The sequence below is a fragment of the Thermobia domestica genome, chromosome 7 (assembly GCF_964235325.1).
Source record: "Thermobia domestica chromosome 7, izTheDome1.hap1.1, whole genome shotgun sequence".
Classification (NCBI taxonomy): Eukaryota; Metazoa; Arthropoda; class Insecta; order Zygentoma; family Lepismatidae; genus Thermobia; species Thermobia domestica.
In genome coordinates, this window is record NC_137460.1 from 83005043 (window position 1) to 83023755 (window position 18713).

Genomic DNA, 18713 nt, shown 5'->3' on the forward strand with positions numbered 1-18713 from the left:
GTAAAGTTCAGGGCATTTTTTAAGCTACCTTTTTGTATCCAAATGGATACCCAGGCCCAGCACTTGGATACGCAGGCCAACAATTTGGGATACCCAGTGCACTTCGTAAATCTTTAAATTACTAGAAGAGTACTTGAATAATAAATTACTTGAATTACTGTAAATTTAAAATTACTTCAATATATTTTTGTTTTGTGACTATATGTATTAGCTTGTATTCTGTGGATAGCTTCACTCTTGAAATTTCAGCTATTCCACTTTCCTTCGTTTCGCGTACTCATTTGTCTATCTCGTAATGCTAGCACTTTTATTCTACTCTAATAGAAAGAAAGTTAATAGTTCGCCTAAGGAGGTAGAAAGGTTGAAGCCGAACTCTCACATGTAACGGTTCAAATGACTTTTGGCTTACCTTTTGGGTACTCTCTGAGAGAAAATAACAAAGAAAACAACTTGCTATTTGGATATTTAATTTTTATGAAATGGAATCTTTACTTATTTTGTGCTTACAACACTGTTTTGGTTCGTTACAGTTAAGACTCATTACTTCTGATAAAGTATTGTGAATAGAACTTTTACACTTTGGGGGAACACTTTGCATTGTGACGTTAGCCAATTGTGTTTCTGACCTGACAAACTTAGATCGAAAACTGCGAGATATATAGCAAGCAGGAGCTGCTGATTCAGAGTGTCGACACAGATGGCTTTTTAGTGAAAATTTCTCACGCCGAATGATTAATGTAGCTATGTGAAGTCAAAAACTAACCTGTCTATTGAAAAGGAATTTAAGGTAAATAGGAAGGAACTAGAGCGACAAAATTAGTTAGATTGCCATGTTTTTTTCTGATTGTATGTTTTCTGGAGACAATTGCCACAGATCCGATCTTGCAATGGAGGACGTGTTGGACTGTCCCTGAAATGGCACATTGGCTGTCAAGTTTGAAAAGTGTTGCAACGTACTTCAGAACATTGAAAATAAATACAAAAATGTTGCACAAAATAATGCCTAATTTCCATATTTCTCCTGCCTACTTAGAGGTACGATTTGCTGAACACTTGCATACATTGATTGCCGCCGTGGGCAGAAAATTCCATGCAGTTTAAGCTAACCGTTCTCAGGTATGATATCAGCAGTATCTTCCAGTAGATGCAGAAAATTCTTCCACGGTCTGATCTTCTACTGCCTGATGTTCTTACAGCAAGGGATGCAGCATTAAGGAAGCTCATTTTAATGTTGGAGAATCGGAGAATCCCTTTCTGGTGGAAGGAGGACTGCGTAGTTTTCAAGGACGTGGATGACAATGAACAGAGGCGCCAGTGTCGTACAACTGATAATACGCATGTGACTCGTCAGAACAGAAACTGGGAAGCTGTTCGAAGAGAAATAGTGTATTCTTGCTTAAACTTCTTTGCTATTCGACTGAACATAGAAGATTACGTCATTCTCAGCTCCATTCAGATTACTTTGTTCGCATCTTCAGCACAGTCAATGATAAATGCTGCTCGTCCATTAGTAGAAGCAATATTTGAAAAAAAAAAGGAGTACAGACTTTTATCTCAAATGTATGCCACAGCTGGCCAGGAATTGAAAAAGTACCATTACTAGTGGATAGTGCTGATGCAGGAATGCAAAATTCTGTGAGACCGAGGAGACTATTACCAGTCTCCTCAGGATGCTGCAGCAACTTCTTGCTGCCTTACTTGCAATATCGCCTCACAGCATGTCATTTGAACGAGCTGTTTCACACAATAATCAGCTTCGAAGTATTCATCGTTGTCGATGAGTGACAACACGTCAAAATGGAACGAATATCACTAAATGGAACGGGTACTGCAAACTATGACCGAAGACCGGCTGTAGCGGTGTTCTTGAAGCAAAAGGACGGACGGGAGAGCAGGCCCGATAGTGGTATTTATAAAAGGAGTGAGTTTGTGAGGAAGTAGCCTATTTCAGAATTGAATTATCTGTTATATTCAAAATCAACATATTTATATCACTTAGGCCTATGTTGCGATGTGTTATCAATCAATGCCCTTTATTCGGTGATAGTAGATCATGTATCAATTGCCGTGAATGTAATACAGGTGTTAAGACTGCTAGTGATATGGAAAACTCCGTCAAACCTATGGTAACTAGATGAGAAACTTACTCAATTGTATTCTAAACACATAAAAAACCAAACAACGCAGAACATATTCAGATGTAGAGTGTGAAAATAATAGCAGAAGTATAACTAATAAAAACTGGGGTAACATGCTTTAAAACACATGAGAAACCAAACAGTGTGAAACAGCTTCAGCTTTAAAGTGTAAAAATAATAGCAAGCGTATAACCATTAACAAATAGCCTAAAATGCTTTAATACATAATACAGGTAAGAAACCAAATAATATGAAACAGCTTAAAATTTTAAGTGTGCAAATAATACTAGAAATTAACCAGTTACAAGTGGAATAACACGCTTTAGAACAAGAAAGAAACCAAACAATGTGAAACAGATTGATAGTTAAAGATTACAAATTATAGCAGAAGTGGAACCACTTACGAAAAAGTTTACATGCTATAATTTAAACCATTGATAAGGTTTAAACCATAAAGATAAATTTTGATTCCATTGTTTCTTAAAGAATAAAGTATTAGTAGTAATATTTAGTATTGAATACATACGTATACACACAAAATGATTTCGTTAGGGAAATGTTTATTCAAGTTCAGGTATTGTTATTTCATTATTGAGTAGTTTGTGTCTTGTATTGTGTGTTTTGTATCCTCTCCATCTGTACCAGTCGCATTTCTTTGTCTATGTCCTGTCCATGTCCAACTTAAAAAATGGATATAAAAATAAATAAATCAATCAATAAAGGAAAATATTCAATTATGATAACACAGTAAGGTTTTATCTTTAAGTACCGACCTGAAAGCAGATCTGCGCTAAAATGTGAAAAAGAAAATGTCCGCTCCTGTATTGGTAGCAATGTGTTGAATCGGAAATGAAACGGTTAGCAGAAGTCTGACATACGTAATTTTGTATGCTATTATGTCAAAAGTGTACATTGTACTTGAAAAAAATCGTTTGATTTTTTTTGTGTGTGTCAAGGGCCCTTTTGTGCCTGGATACCCAGTAGCGATTTCTTAAAAAATGCACTGGTAAAGTTCATGATGCTAAAGCAATAGAGAAGTTCGTACAGTGGTTTCCAGTGGAGCTTGGGCAAGATCTTCCAGACGGATGGGAGCAGAAGGAAGTCAATGGGCAACTGTATCCCATACCAACAATGGATTCACCTGCACCAAAATTTATTCTGTAACACGATACATTGCTCATGCAAGATACTGGAGTGCAAAATGTGATAGTTACTGTTGCGCTGGATTTCCTTGTACTTACATGTGAACAAACTACCGTGGAATTTCGTGTGGAAACAGAAAATTGGAAGATACGAACACCAGTTCTGACGAACCCAAAGACAAGCGAGATGTATGAAATTTCATGCGTCCATAGTAACTGAATTTTATTTGTAAAATATTTGCGAAGATGACTTATTGATGAATTACAAGTCCTAATTCAATAAAGCAGCAACTACGTTATTAAGCTTTTAGAAATGGCGACCATATTGCGTGTGAGACCACATTGGATAAAGCAAAGATCGGAAAGGCGGAAACTTCTAGAAAATGACTCTTTGGTCCAAAGAAAGGATCCAACAAATTTCAAAAATCTACAAATCTTGCCCAGGTTTGGGTGAATTGTTTCAACTACAAGTATCATGAAATGAATCAATTTACAACTAAAAGTCAATGTAACACGACGTATTTAATTCAGAGATACGTTTCACGCGTTGGTCGAATGTAAATTTCATTTATAATCCTTCCCATCAGCACAAGAGCTGGATGAAATTTTTTACTTAAAAGAAGTAGTATAAACAGTACTGTGAAAACCCATGGTTTTAAAACCATGGTGATGGACATTGATTTTTTTTTTAAGAAATGAAAATGGACATCTGTCTTAATTTGTAAATAGGTTCATATGGAAATTTAGCACTGGAAGACTCATCTATTGCAATACAAACAACAACATAGTTTGAACACAGGAAATTTGATCAAGCGCAAATGAAGTTTTAAGGTTGTGCGTAGCGCTTGCTGTAGTGTAACATTTTCGTGCGTTTCTTCGTAGCGTGTGATTGGAATTTGGTTGAGTAGGTTTAGTCATAATCAGTCGGAGGAACAGTGGAGTGATTTTTGGTATTATAGTTATTATTTCTACTTGTCCAACTTAACTGTTCTGTATTTAAATCTTACTCTTGGATATTAAATAATCGGTTGTTAAAAAAATATTTATGAGACATATTTAAAATAAAATTTATAAAATATTTGCTAAGGCGAGTAATTGTTGTAATATTAGACTTAATTAAACAAAACAGCCATTATGTTATTATGGTCTCAGAAGCTTCAGCCGTATTGAGTATGGCGGCCATATAGGATGACGCAAACGTCGGAGAGGTGGGGGACTTCTAAGGACATCTCTCTTTGGATCGAAACGCCAAATTTTGGTTCGATCCCCGTCCACGTAAGTTTGTGGTGAACATCATCATATTCGTGGGCTTTCTCGGTACTCCCATTTCAACCAATTCTTCCATCATTCACTTGCCTTAATCATCGTCTCCCACAGCCTAACAGGCATAACCGTTGGACGTTAAACTGAAAAATTTCATTTTATTTTTAAACGCCAAATTTGAAAAATTTACTAATTTCGCCTAGGTTAAAATCTCAATGGACTGCACTAGCAGTGGAAGAAAACAAATGCTTATCAGTATTGTTTGTTGGTATTTTAGGTTTACTGTTGGTGCATTACATAATACTTTTCAAGGTAATCACAGTCGGGTACCTGTAGCCGGGACCGCTCCAGAGGGTGCCAAGTTTTCAGTTTTTTTTTTTTTTTTAAACGAAAACTTCCCTTTTCTTTTACGTCATGCACACGTGCGCATAGTACCATTTGAAAGCCTGATTTTACTCTGAAGAAAACAACGTATGAACCATGATACTCGAATGAATAGTACTAAAGCAATAGCTACTTAACTGAAAGACAATATTTTCCTCAAAAATGCACGGGCTTACAAGGATTGAAGATGTGAAATTCAGTATTATAGAGAGAAATTTCTATAATACTGAAGGTTCCAGTTTTTATTCAGTGAAGGTATCATGTGAGAATTCGCTAAAGTTGGAGGTATTTTGGAGGTGTTAAGTATACAATCTCTCCATTAAAAATGACCGAACACGTGTTTCAGAAATTCTGCTTCTGAAGAGGAAAGGGAACAACTTCTACAATATGAAAATTTCTGATTTTATGTTTATTAACACTGCTCTTTCTGTGCGAAGGGTCAACACACTTCTGCTACTTTCAATAATAAAAGGCGTGGCGTGTACACAGTACATAAGTAACATATAAGGGGCACAGTGGCTTAGTGGTAACACCTCTCAACTCTGATGCGAGGGTTCCTCGTTCGATCCTAGATAATGCAAGTAGAGTATATCGTGTCTGTGGGCTTTCTCGAGCTCTTCAGGTTCTTCCCACATTCTCATTCCACCAATTCTTTCATAATCATTTGCTTTCGTTAATAACTCCTCTCATATAGCCAGAAGGAATAATTATGGGACGTAAACTACAAATTTCATTTCAATAATATACGATAAAAATAAAACAAAAATATATAAAGCCTGGAAATATCGAACTATCACAATCTCAGTTCCTTCAACTTTGCGTTACCGTCACGCAGCTTTGTCCCTCGTAGGGTGTAGTGAAATATATATATATATATTTTTTTTTTAAGTTAAAATATATTGGGAATATAACCTATGCTGGCGTTGTTGTTTTTTCCTTTTCTTTTCTCATACAGCAATACCGTGAGCCAAATGTTAAGAGAGGTTTATCCCTCTCCCAAAAGGGCGGATTGCACGAGTCATTGGTTCTGATAGAGCAGTTCGTACCTCAGTCCTAATCTGAGGTAGGTAGGGTTGGGATTGTACCCGCTCCCTGGTTTCAAGGAGTTCCCAGATCATACTGGTTGAAGTCTACGTGAGATTTGGTATCGTGCGATGTCGGGATTCCTTCTGGTCCCGAAAAGGGGGTATCTTAGCTTGCTTTAAAAACCTCTGGCGCCAGCAATAAACATGCTGGTAAACTCCACCTCACTAAGGCGTTCCCTCCAGCAGTACGTATCTCGTAAGCCTGTATCTACGAGATGACTTTCGGTCCATCATTGTTTATCAGATAAGAAAGGAACCTCGAACTGTACATGTGAGACAGAAAATGCACTTACCCTTGAGGGTGATACCAGGTCACTTGATTCAAGGATGTTAGAGAACAGTTTATGTACACGACATACACAAAATATGAAAATTTCTGAACACGTTATTTCGATTAAATATACCACAAAATATTAAGATCTTTGTTCCCTTGCCTTATGAGGCAATGTTTAAAACATGGAATTTCGTATTTTGCCCTTCTAATCATGACAATCTAGATACCACCAGATAAACCAGTTTAAACATTCAAGTCTAAGAAGTTCTCTACGACTTGTATAACAAAACAACTTACAGTAATTCAAACACGACGAAAGCAGCAAGGCCACTTGTGTGTGTTTGTGAAGCCATGGTACCAGCAATAATTACTTTCATAGGTTTAATTTAACATAAAATGAATATGGTACGTGAAAATTACAAATTAATAAAGGTTAACGAAGTTCTGAACTTATGCAAAACAATTTCATATACAGGGTGTTTCAAAACAACACCGACAAGTTTTGCGAGGTGATTCCTGACATCAAGATAAGGCGAAAAGTATAGACCAACCTGGGTGCACAAATGCTTCCTTTCGGAGTTATAAGCTGCCGAAAACATGGAAAAATGAACTTTAAAGACCCATAGCTCCGAAAATATGGAACGTACCGTAGTCGGGTCAAGACCACTTAGGAACTAATATGTGAGCTATCCAAAAATACATGTTTCAGAATCCTAAGGTTCTCTCTCAAGTTTTGAAGAGGGAGTTTGGCTACGGTCTTACTCACAAACTACCTCTATAAAAATGATCGTTTTCCGATTGGTCTTCCAGTCAAGACTTTGTAAGCGTTTCTACTTTCTTCTATTCTAGCTACATGACCCGCCCACCTAAGCCTCCTAGACTTGACGACCCTAACAATGTTGGGTAAACCGTATAAATTATGTAGTTCCTTGTTATGAAGTTTCCGCCATTCCCCATTCCCGTTCCTCTTGGGTCCGAATATTCGTCTCAGGATCTTGTTCTCAAATACTTTCAGTCTATGTTCTTCCCTCATAGTAAGCGACCATGTTTCGCAATCATACAGAACAACAGGCATGATTATCGTTTTGTATATATATATATATATATATATATATATATATACAACAAAAATTAACTTTGCAAATATCTTCGTTCTTAATTGAACATGAAAATACAAAATAACTCCGGTAACATTCCTCGGAACCATCCCGGCGGGAAGTTATGTGGTTTGGATCTTACATTATCCACGTCTCATATGGCCTCGGTGCTGAAACAAACGCTAAACTTCAATCCAACAAACCAATTCCTCGAAATCCAAATGTCTTATCTTTTTCTCCCCTCTTCACACTTGACAATGACTCACTTTTCATTCCGACTATTTTTTTTTTAACAAATTTCTTTAAATTGTTTATTTTTCTTTTTGTCATCATATTTCGAAAATAAAGGTAAGCGAATGAAAAAATTAATTCTACGTCTCATCTTTTGTTTAAAAGAGATGACAATAAATGGAAGTGAATGACTGATTAACAGAAAAAGCAGTAAAGACTGCGAAACAGTCCATACATATAGTGTTTGTTAACCACAACGTAACGAGATTCACTTGAACAGCAGCAGCTTCTGGAATGATACTGAAATACTCCCGAGACCGTAGGCACATAATACGGCCGGAGCTTTAAGCCTGCGTGACACCACCACCTTTCGCACTCTTACTGGTTGCACGAAAAAAGACAGAATGTTTTGAATAATTATACTCAGCTTGCTATACTGCTGATATCTGCCGATCAGATTTACCGTTTTCAATTGTTCGAAAGATGCTGTAAATGACAGCGAAATAGGACTACTTTCTTTTCATCCTTATACACAATGCGGCAATTAGGAAACGAGATTGATATCCTTCAGCACGGAGTTTTTCATAGTGGTGAATTTTGCGTGTAATCTTAGGAACACTTGTACGAATTTCCAGCTCGGTTGATAGCGAATGGGGCGCGTTTAAGTTAAGATTGGTGTTATGATGCTTCATCATCATTTCAACAATAGAACAAAAAGTGAAAATCAAGTTCCATGCGCGCTTAGAGAAAACACCAACGGAAACACTTGAGATGTTGGAAAAGGTTTATATGGATAAATGCCTTTCTCGCTGTTGTGGTTTCGATAAGGTTGGCATAAGATATTCAGTACTGACAAGGTGTCGGCCTATGTAAAACGATAAGCGCCCAGGTTCAAGCAGGACTGTCAGGACAACTGAAATGATTGACAAAGTTCAGGATATCATTTTGAATGACAAATGCAAGTCTCAGGGTAATATCAGACCTCGTGGGGGTGAAGAAGGAGACACTTCGCCAGTAATAACGGAAGATTTAAAGAAACGAAAGCTGTATGCAAGTTTCGGTCTCCAATCATTAACGGACGAGCACACAACACATTGATAGTTCGTGAGTTTTTGCCCAAAAAAGTATTTGTGTACTACCACATTCCGTATGCTCGCAGACCTCTTACCTATGATTACTTTCTTTCCCCCAAATTAAAAACATCACTCAAGGGTAGCTATACTGACGATGTTTCCACTATCCAGAGAGCAGTGACGAGGACTTAGAGCACCACTACAGCCCACAGGATGTGCAAAACTGTGTGTGTGGTAAGTGAATAAAGATAGGTAAGTTGATTCCATTTCTTATTCATTGATGTTTTATAGGCCTTGTATCATTTCTTAATTGCCGGACTGCGTAGTAATTTTTAAGTATTCTCCATAGTTCATAACAATCAAAGTGTTAATTATATACCTAGTTTAGCGAATTCGATTACAGTATTCAGTATTTCTCTGAAGTAGCTGTTTAGGACGTGTTTTTCAAGTACCTACATCTTGGTTTAATATATTATTAGCTGAACTTGCGCTCTCTACACAGCGCATCATTCACATATGTGCATGAATCTCCTTGTCACTCCTCACAACATCTGTACATGTCCCTTTACAGACACAAGTGAAAGGCGTCTTGATAAAAATCGGCAAGAGGTACCATAAAGGGGAGATCTTTTCTTCAATATCTCGCATCGTTTGCAAGATTTGAGTCTACTTCCGGTTGGAGTTTCTAATTCATGTATGATCAGGGTTTTCTTTCTTTTTGCATGCAGTATGTAATAAGCAAATACATTACATACACAATTAATAATAATATCAGTGATATATGGTGTTCATTGGGCAAAACACTCCAAACAATAAAGAGTCATCTTAGACTGGAGAAATGCTTATCTTTCGTTTTTCATTATCATTTGGCCATGAAACAAGCGCCTGTTGTAGATAATCCCTGTATACAAATATGTGTTGGAATGTATAGCTCGTAGGATATGATGCTTTACTTTTTTAAAATTTCAACACTTCCAGTGTACCCCTAAAAAATGTAATAAAGAAATAACGGCCATGTTTTCTAAATATTCAATTAAAACTGGACAATCTACAGAAAATTTGGAATCGACCAGTGAAAAAGGCACGTTTCTAACACTTGAGATTTTCGACATCTCATTGTCGAAAGGATTGGAGATCAACATACATACTTTTCTTTGGAGACAAACATATAAATCTAACATTTTAATATATAGATTTTATGGATTTCCCTGCGTAGCATTTGCGTATTCAATTCTGGATACTTGGACTAAATGGCTGACAGTGAGATACCAACTAATCATTTGAATCTTGAGAACAAAGTTTCTCTACTCAGCATGTGTGTTCTAACTATACGTATGGTACTGACACCACTCGTCTTAATAGTCTGTTTTAAGTGTGCTTGCAGTAATAGAATTCTTTAAAAAAAAAATTGAAAATATCGTTAAGTACAATAAATAAATATACATATACTGTATACTAAGTATTAGAAAATGTTTCGGTTAACTTTTTTCTGTCTGTTTTTCCATCTTCAACTGAAAGCATGTACGAGTATGAAAATCAAATCAAAGTACAAATACAAAGACAATTTCTATTTGGTAAGTTCAAATTAACCATTGAAAAAAATGTACAATGTAATAATTTGCAAGAGAATATACACAAAAACAGTCTTTCCAAACTAGGACAGAGTACAAAACATTGAAGATTTATCAATATAGTTAGTTCAAATGCGAGATTCTTCATGTTACACTGTTCACTGTATTACGCCGTCAACTCTTCAACATGCTGCAGTCAATTTTACTCTTTATCATTAATCAACTCGACAAAAAAGTCTCTTTTTATATTATGGCATCTCTGTGGCTTTATCCCTTAGTCTAATCATAAAATCAGCAATTGCAATATTGTGTACCAATAATTTAGCTTCTAACTTGTGCACAGTGTTACTTTTTCTTTCTCTTAGCAGTCGAATTTTTTATATACCGTTAAATCGGAAGATAAACTTGGTTTTAATACCGAGCTCTCTTAAACTGTGTACAGTTTTGAAGTACAGACTGTTTTAATACCTTATCAAGTATCTTTAGTACGAAATGAGCTTTTAAGGCGGCCTCTTACCTAAAATATATTAACACAGGCGATTTTTTTTAACATACAATAAAATGATGATTTTGCTACAAGGAAGAATCATTTCTTTAGATCTACATATTACTCTTCTAAAACGGTGACAATTTCAGCAAATATATGCAACTCTTGCATAAACGCCATGTGACCATATGTTCTTTGGCAAATTACGATTAAAGAGTAAAATAAATTGTGCATGTGTTATATCACATAATGCTAAAAGTTTGATACAGCAAGTAAATGAAACTTGTATGCATGATATTCAGTAACGGGGAAAGGAAATTAACGTCCGTCCTTACGTCTCTTAGCAATACCAGTTCCGATCATACCAAGACTTGAATTTGGTACAGTTCGCAGATGACACCGTTACGTAAGATCATCTCACCCATAAAATGCTCTTTCTCATCACACTGCCTCGTCTTCGAGAAAGCTAATTACAGAAGACCACGACGCAATTCTATTCTTATACACAAATTAGGATAAAAATATAGGGCATGTAGTGAATATTATCAATATTGAGACCTGAGACTTGAAATGTGCCTAAAAGAATTAAAAGACAATATAAATAAATGAAAATGCTCTACAGTTGTTTGTGTGTCGAAATATATTTGAGTGTAAAACTGTATGAAACAACGTCAATTTATATTGAGATCCCTCGTGGCTAAGTGTCTAGCGTTCTTGCCTTTGATGGTGTTTCTATTCCTGGTTGATTTGTAGGCCCAAATCTCATGTAGCCTAGTTTACGTACTCAAAATAGATATTCCACATAATAATAATAATAATAATAATAATAATAAAAATTAAAAAAAACTTATATTTACTATACAACTGAAGCAGTTTCAACTCCATCTGCTATGCTTTGTATGCTAAAAGATCAACAATATTATATTAAAAGATCAACAATATATATTTCCATTGTTTTCCTACTGTTTCTATAAGTATCGGAGAGCATTGTCTATCTGTGTGTTGAGAGTTTTCGAAGAAAATAATGTAATTATGCAGCATGTTCACAATTTTTCTTTTCTTTCACGGAGTGCATGGTGTAGGTAAATACACTTTTTTTCTGGCGCATCGGAACTTTACTATACTCTCATTAAGATATGATTGTATGAGAAATGTGATACTGTAGCATTTGAACACAACACACACATTGTAGTCATATATATATATATATGCTCTCTAAAACGTGATTCTCATAAGTAGTAAGTACGACAAAGCTCTACTGGCTGAATGTATGTATCTGATTTGTTGCTCAAAAAAGATTATATAACTAGATGTGTACGGTACTTAAAGGTAGGAAGCCGCCTTAAATAAAACCTTAACCGACAACAACATATACAAGCAGTCATCTCTCAGATTTGTAATTCACAGTTAGATCTTGCAGAATCAGATCGCACGTGTTATCTACTCTCATAACATGTTAAGTGTAAACACTTCAACCAAGCCCAAAATATAAATTACAAAAAGAAAGAAGAAAATGCGACAAAAATAGAAGAATTTTTTAAACTTTTCGTTCCTTTTAAGAAATAATTTCTAGGAGTGGAGTATATGTAACTATGCTCTTTTTCCCTTTTCCCAAGTAAATTCATAACCACAAAAAGCCATGTACTCAAGAAACACTACAAATACACATATATATAAATATACACAGTGCACTAATCCTTATATAGTTCTAAATGTATATGTTTCGTTTTTTTTAATTAATTTCATGACTTCATTAACACTTCCACTCTTTAAAAAATATTTTATCACACGAAAAAAAAAAAAACAGCAACATATTCACTGGGACAAAACAAAAAAAACAAGAAAAAATACAAAAAACAAATGAATGAAGAACTTCATTTTTTAAATACCCTTACAACATACATTCTACTTATTGAAAAAAAATTGCACATTTGGCAACAGAATAATAAGAAACCAGATTTACTTACAGTCATTGCAGGGAACTATTATACAAAGCAACAAAAATTTTACATTCACGAGTTATTTTTTTGCGTGAAAACATAAAACATCACAGACTTTATGCTTTTATATATTTATATTTATATATATATATATAAAGCAGCCATTATATTATTAGTTCTTGCTGTTACACGCAAGATTGTAAATGGCTGGTAGGGGACACATTGTTCCGTCTTTGGATTTACAAAGGAGAAAGAAGACAAATAATAATAATTAATAAAAATAATTAAATAATCCCCGTCTAGAATCTGTTTCTTTTCTTCCCGTACGCATATACACTACAAGGACTAGCTTTAAATAAATTCTTTTACCTATACAAATTAGGTAGCTAATACATTTCAGTTCATGCAAAATTATGAATCCTCAGTTTTCAGAAGCTATAGTTTGCTCCACAAGTGAATCGATTATGACTCTCTCTCTCTGCTCCCTTTGTAAATTTGTAATTTTAGTCTGCATAACACCGTAATGAAATATGCCACACAGTGGCAATTATGTGTATCCTGGTTCTGTGGATTTCGTGGTCCCTTCAAACCAGGACTAGGATTAAGGAATACAGACAGGTGTGTCTATAAATATCGTCGTCGCAATTTAGTCTTAAAAATGCATAATATATATATATATATATTTATGTATATTTCGGCAAGCTCTACTTTGTGCGGAAATAAAGTTTATCACAGGTTAAAAGAGGAAAACAAAATATTATGACGCCTGAAGGAGGAAAGAACCCACAAAATAAAGCTTAACACTGAATAATACAATAGTTTTTCATTTCATCACAATACTAATGGCCACTTTTCTAATGTTTTATAAACAGATAACACTCTTTCCTGTCAGACACACACACACACACATATATCAATGACATCTGAGAAAAGATTTTTTTTTTTTTTTTACAATACTTAATATTAAACTAGCATTCAATATACATTTTTTTTTTTCATGTTTGGAATTTAATGTTAGTCATGCCACGTCACACGTAAATACCATGAAAAGATACCAAACGTCGAAATATATATATATATATAGATCTGTTCGCTATTCCGTCACAATTAAGGTCCTGAAAAATGAAGATTCACAAATTTGAGTCTTAAACATGCATTTTATACATTGCCAAATAAAAAGAACACATCTGTAAGACATGTGCTACCACAAGTTTGATTGGCGACATACGATTGTTCACATGCACTGAAAATCCACACTTCACATCTATCTTTGTACAGCGTTCACCACATCTTTGATTGTGTTTTGCACTTCGGTAAACAATTTTGTATTTTCCATTGAATTGCGAGCACCTGCAGAGCGAAGCTGCTGCGCTTGATGTTCTAACTTTGTTAGAAGTTCCCGAAAGTGGAATCTACCTTGAGGAGGAATGCTGTCTGCAAAATTAAGACATGACGAGTGAAATAAACCAACTTTATCTGACAGTTGAATGTAACTGGAAGTGCTTATATTCGGTGAAGTTTTGAGAGAAGATATGCTTGTCTCTAATGCCTGCGAAATTTCAATTATGCTTTCTTTATCACCTTTTTCACTTTTGTCTCTCGACTTAGAATCTGGAGTCCCTGTATTGTTACTTTCTTGGTCCTCAGAAGTACAAACTTTGTTGTTCTCTCCCGACGAGGCACTAGACGTTACTGGAACACCAGATCGGGCAATAACTGGGGGCTTTGGTCCTCCTGGTAAGCTTGGAGTAGCGTATATACTGGAAAATTTTGAACTTTGTGGAAGAACCGGTTTGACAGCCTTCACTATGGGTTTCGTTGGCACTAATGGTTTTTCATCCTGTGGAGGAGGCCACACGCGTTTTTCAACCTTCTTGTTGCTTTCTTCAGTCTCTGTTTTGGTCTTCTTCGCTGTGTCCGCCTCGGAAGTCTTCTCTCCTACATTTTCTCCCTTTACAGAAGCTCTATCTTCTGACTGATCGTCCCCTTCTTTAGTTGTTCGACTGGGTAACTCCGGCTTCTTAGGAGTAGGTTTTGGACTAACTTGACCACTTCCTATATCTGGTCTTGCGGTGTTAGTTCCAGAAGCAGCATACCCACCCGATTCCTTGCTCTCCCATAATTTCTTCAGACTGCTAATGCTTCCAGCACTTCTTCGCTTATCTTCGCTTCCATCGTCACCCTTCACTGAAGATGAGTCCAGGCTGTGGGCACTAATAGCACTGTCCCTTTTCCTATCTTCTGTCTCATCTGAGCTTGTACTCTTCCTTTGGTCCTGTGCTTCACTGGTTTGAGTATCTTCTTTCACCTCTTCAGACTTCACAACATCACATACTTTCACTTTATCTTTGTTATCACTACTGTCAACTTTCCGTAGTCGAGACTTAAAATCTATGGGTCCTGTTACATTATCACTTTCGTCCTTTGCACTATTACTTCCTCGTCGTCCTGTTTCAAATTTTTTCAGCTGTGCTTTGAAGTCAAGAGATGATGATGATGATTGTGATTTTGCAGTCTCACCTCGGCTTACCTTACGCAAATTAGATTTGAAATCCACAGGTGACATTACATCTTTGGAATTATCTGCTTGTTCTGGACTCTTATTCGATGAAAGTTGTACGGGGCTGCCGTTTCCGTCTGCTGCATCTTGGCTGGCAATTTTTTTGCTTGCGTCTTTATTGTTGGGATCTATCTGGAGACTTTCAGATAATTCTGACACCAACTGTAAAGCAGGATTTTGAGATGCTGACGATCCCGTTTCTGATGGCGGTTTTTCTGTTTGGGGTGATTCTCTTGCTGCACGTCCGAACTTTTGATCAGCTCGCTCTTTGATTTCGGCAACTAGTTTCAACTCGAGCATTTCTTTCATCCCTGGATGAGCATTCTTAAAGAGTTTGGTATTTGGTTTCTTTTCAACAGGAGATTCTTTTACATCATCAGATAATGCCAGGGAAGTAGGCTGGCCTTCCTCATGTATACTGGTATTTTTACCTTCGCCACTACTACTTTCGTCAGTCGCATTCGATTCATTCTTTTCTTTCGATTCATCGTAGGAAACATCTTGAGCAGGTGATTGGACTTCGGTTTCTGTTGGTGCAGGAGATGTAAATACTATGTCACTACTGGGTGACGCAAGATCTTTTATTTCTTGACTGGGAGAAACGATACTTCGGACAGATCGTGGGGGACTTGGAGGTCGGTCTTTGGGTCTTGGTTTTGTGTGGCGACGTTCACCGCTTGTAGCTCCAGACTGCTGTTGGTTGTCTTCAGTATCTTTAACATCACCACTAGACTTTACACTACTACACGAGTCGGTCGAAGGTTCTCTATGCCTCAAACTCACACCAAATCTTGAACTAGCTTCTTCAACCGACGGCTCGGTATTCTCCACATCAATACTTCCTGTCTGGCCAAGAGGTTCGGATGTGTCTTCAACGTCATTCGCTGGAGTGTCCGGTGTTTGGTCTTTGTCTTGAGGCGCTGGACACGACGTCCACCTAGTTTCAGCCCATTCTTTACTTCTTGCTTTCTGGGCACGCTGTGCTTCTAAGTTGCTATAACTTAACTTTCGCATGCTACGTGGTGATGGCACTGGTTTTCCACTAACGTACCTTCGTCTTTCAGGACTTGGAGATGCCTCATGAGAACCAATCTTGTCAGTTGGTGGAGGGGGAGGTTCAGGAGTAACAGGGTGTTCACTGTCGAATTCCTCAGGAGGTGGAGGAAGATCAGACGGTGGTGGGGGAAATTCTAAATCAGCTAATGTGGGTTGGTGAACTCGCGAGGGACTACCAGTTCGGAAAGTATTTGGACTAACAGTTCGAAACGTACGAAGCCCTGCATCAGTATTATTTCTCGTCACAGTCCGAGGTCGCATTCCATGCTTCATTGCCGTTGGGGATAAAGGATGGAAACCCCCACCAGAGGAATTACTTCGAATCATTTGATGCGGCTGGGTACGTATATTAGTGCGAGGTCTTTCTTCCAGTCTCGATGAAGAAAAGTCAGGAACTGATTGGGGAACTTCAGTGTCTTCAGACTGATCACCGAAATTCTGATCACCAGACGATAACGCATCCGTAGAGTCTTCCCTACCCGAATCTGGCGTAAGACCGCTCTGCCTTAACGATTCTAAATACGCTCCGATTCGAGCTCCTTTCGGTAAAGTCCCGTATCTATTGATGGCTCGTTTTACATTTTGCACTTCAAGCGCTGCTACTTGCACCTTCTGAGTAATTTTCGGTGTAGTTTCCTTAGGAGGATATGTCTTCGATTTTTTCCCTCTTTGTTCCAGTCCTCTATTACCCATGATTGGAGCCCTCTTGAAAGATGATGTAGAACTTGGGAAGAAGGTTCCTGTCACTTCAGGGTACGAATGTGCTCCGGAGTCATCGGTGTCAGGAGTCTGGTCTTGTAGTTCACTTTCACTGTCCCCTTTGTTGCTCGCAGTTAAACTCTGAAGATCTCGTGTTATGCCTACAATTAGGATTAAAAAAGCTAAATTAGCAATAGTTTTCGTAATTTCTTCTTATACACAAGTAAGTGCGTAACTATAACCAATTATTAAATACAGCTGGTATATATATTTTTTTTTACATAAAATAACTTACGTTCGCAATCTCTTTCCGTAAATTAATATTATTATTAACAGTAGTTACTTATAACATCCAAATTAATAAAACAAACAAACTAGGAACTCCTTCGTACTACTACTATTATTATTATCATTCAGCTATGCTACACTGCAGTATTACCATTAAAATAAAGTCAAATCTTGCTCAATGGCAAATGGATACCTTATCTTTGTTTTGAAAGTTTAATTGATACAAACATGTAATATTATTTATTTATCTTCCATTCAAAGCCTAACACGTTTATTTGTTGGACTATATTATTTATCAGAAAATGCAGAGGCCGGAATCTTATGAAAATGGCAGACTATTCTGGTACTTTCGATTGTAAGGTTAAGTACATTATACAAAAAACGTACACATATCAAACAATCACTTAACACGCCACTACATTCTAAAACTACAAATTAATCTAAATTCTGCATGTAAAGGGCTGATTTTTTTTTTTTTTTTTTAACTTGAATTAAAATCCTTTAGAATAGCAAATAATGCTACTTATTAGTAATTAACTGTTCATAACTACCTCGATCCCATAATAATAATTAAAGAAAAATTATTATGTAGCTAAGGATCACGAAATATACAGAAACAACATTAATTTCACATGCTAGTACATAAACTTTCCTATTATTATTATCATCACTACGGAACTTAAAAAGGTCTTGCTGAATTGCTCTTAGAATGAACTATGTGTCTATTGCATTTGACTTCATACGTAAGCCAGAATAACTTTAGAAAACCATATCAGGGTTTCTACAGATATCTTAGTTTTAACTTCCCTGATTTCAATATAAATTTGCCCTGACTTTGTTTTGTCAGCCGCCTTCTTCCCTGATAGCTGATCGTATGTCGCCTGTATGTTCTACCTTTCTACGATTAATATTACAATTTAATGTTACAAAGTAAGAAATATATAAATATTTCTACACATCTTTATATCGTATTTCAATATACTGCTTTCAATTGTTTTAATTTTACCTGGTTCGTAGACTACAACTGCATATAGTCCATGTATACTGATTATAAGGAATTACAATTGAATGTTGTTTCAGATTAACAACTAGACTGATACAAACTACTTAAGAATTCAATAACACCTAAAATTTTAAATGCTATTTTAAAATTTTAAAAATAACATTGTTTAAATATGCATTTTCTGCTTACCAGCAGTTTGTTGTAGCCTATTTTTATTTCTTTATTTGTAAGATATACATTTGGTAAATTTCCCTGACTAAATTTCCTCATTCTCTATGACTTTCCAGGGCCGCAGAATCCTGTTATGACCTAGATGAAACGCACTGCTGTTCATTAAAACTACACCACCAAGAACGAACAATTACAATTTCAGTTCGATGACACATGCATGAGGCAAGTAATGCCTTTAGTCGGTGCTTGTA

The 18713-nt window shown here is 36.4% G+C and overlaps 1 protein-coding gene across 6 annotated transcripts in view; it reads right to left on the minus strand.

Moving 5' to 3' along the window:
• Positions 1-10240: 10240 nt before the first annotated feature.
• Positions 10241-18713, minus strand: part of Abl (tyrosine-protein kinase Abl) — a 155297-nt gene continuing 146824 nt past the window's right edge. For all 6 annotated transcript variants that reach the window (XM_081764962.1, XM_081764960.1, XM_081764958.1 and 3 more), the window contains one exon: positions 10241-17161. In XM_081764962.1, the coding sequence (XP_081621088.1) occupies positions 13950-17161 (3212 nt within the window). In that variant the 3' untranslated portion in view covers positions 10241-13949. The remainder of the gene's footprint in view (positions 17162-18713) is intronic.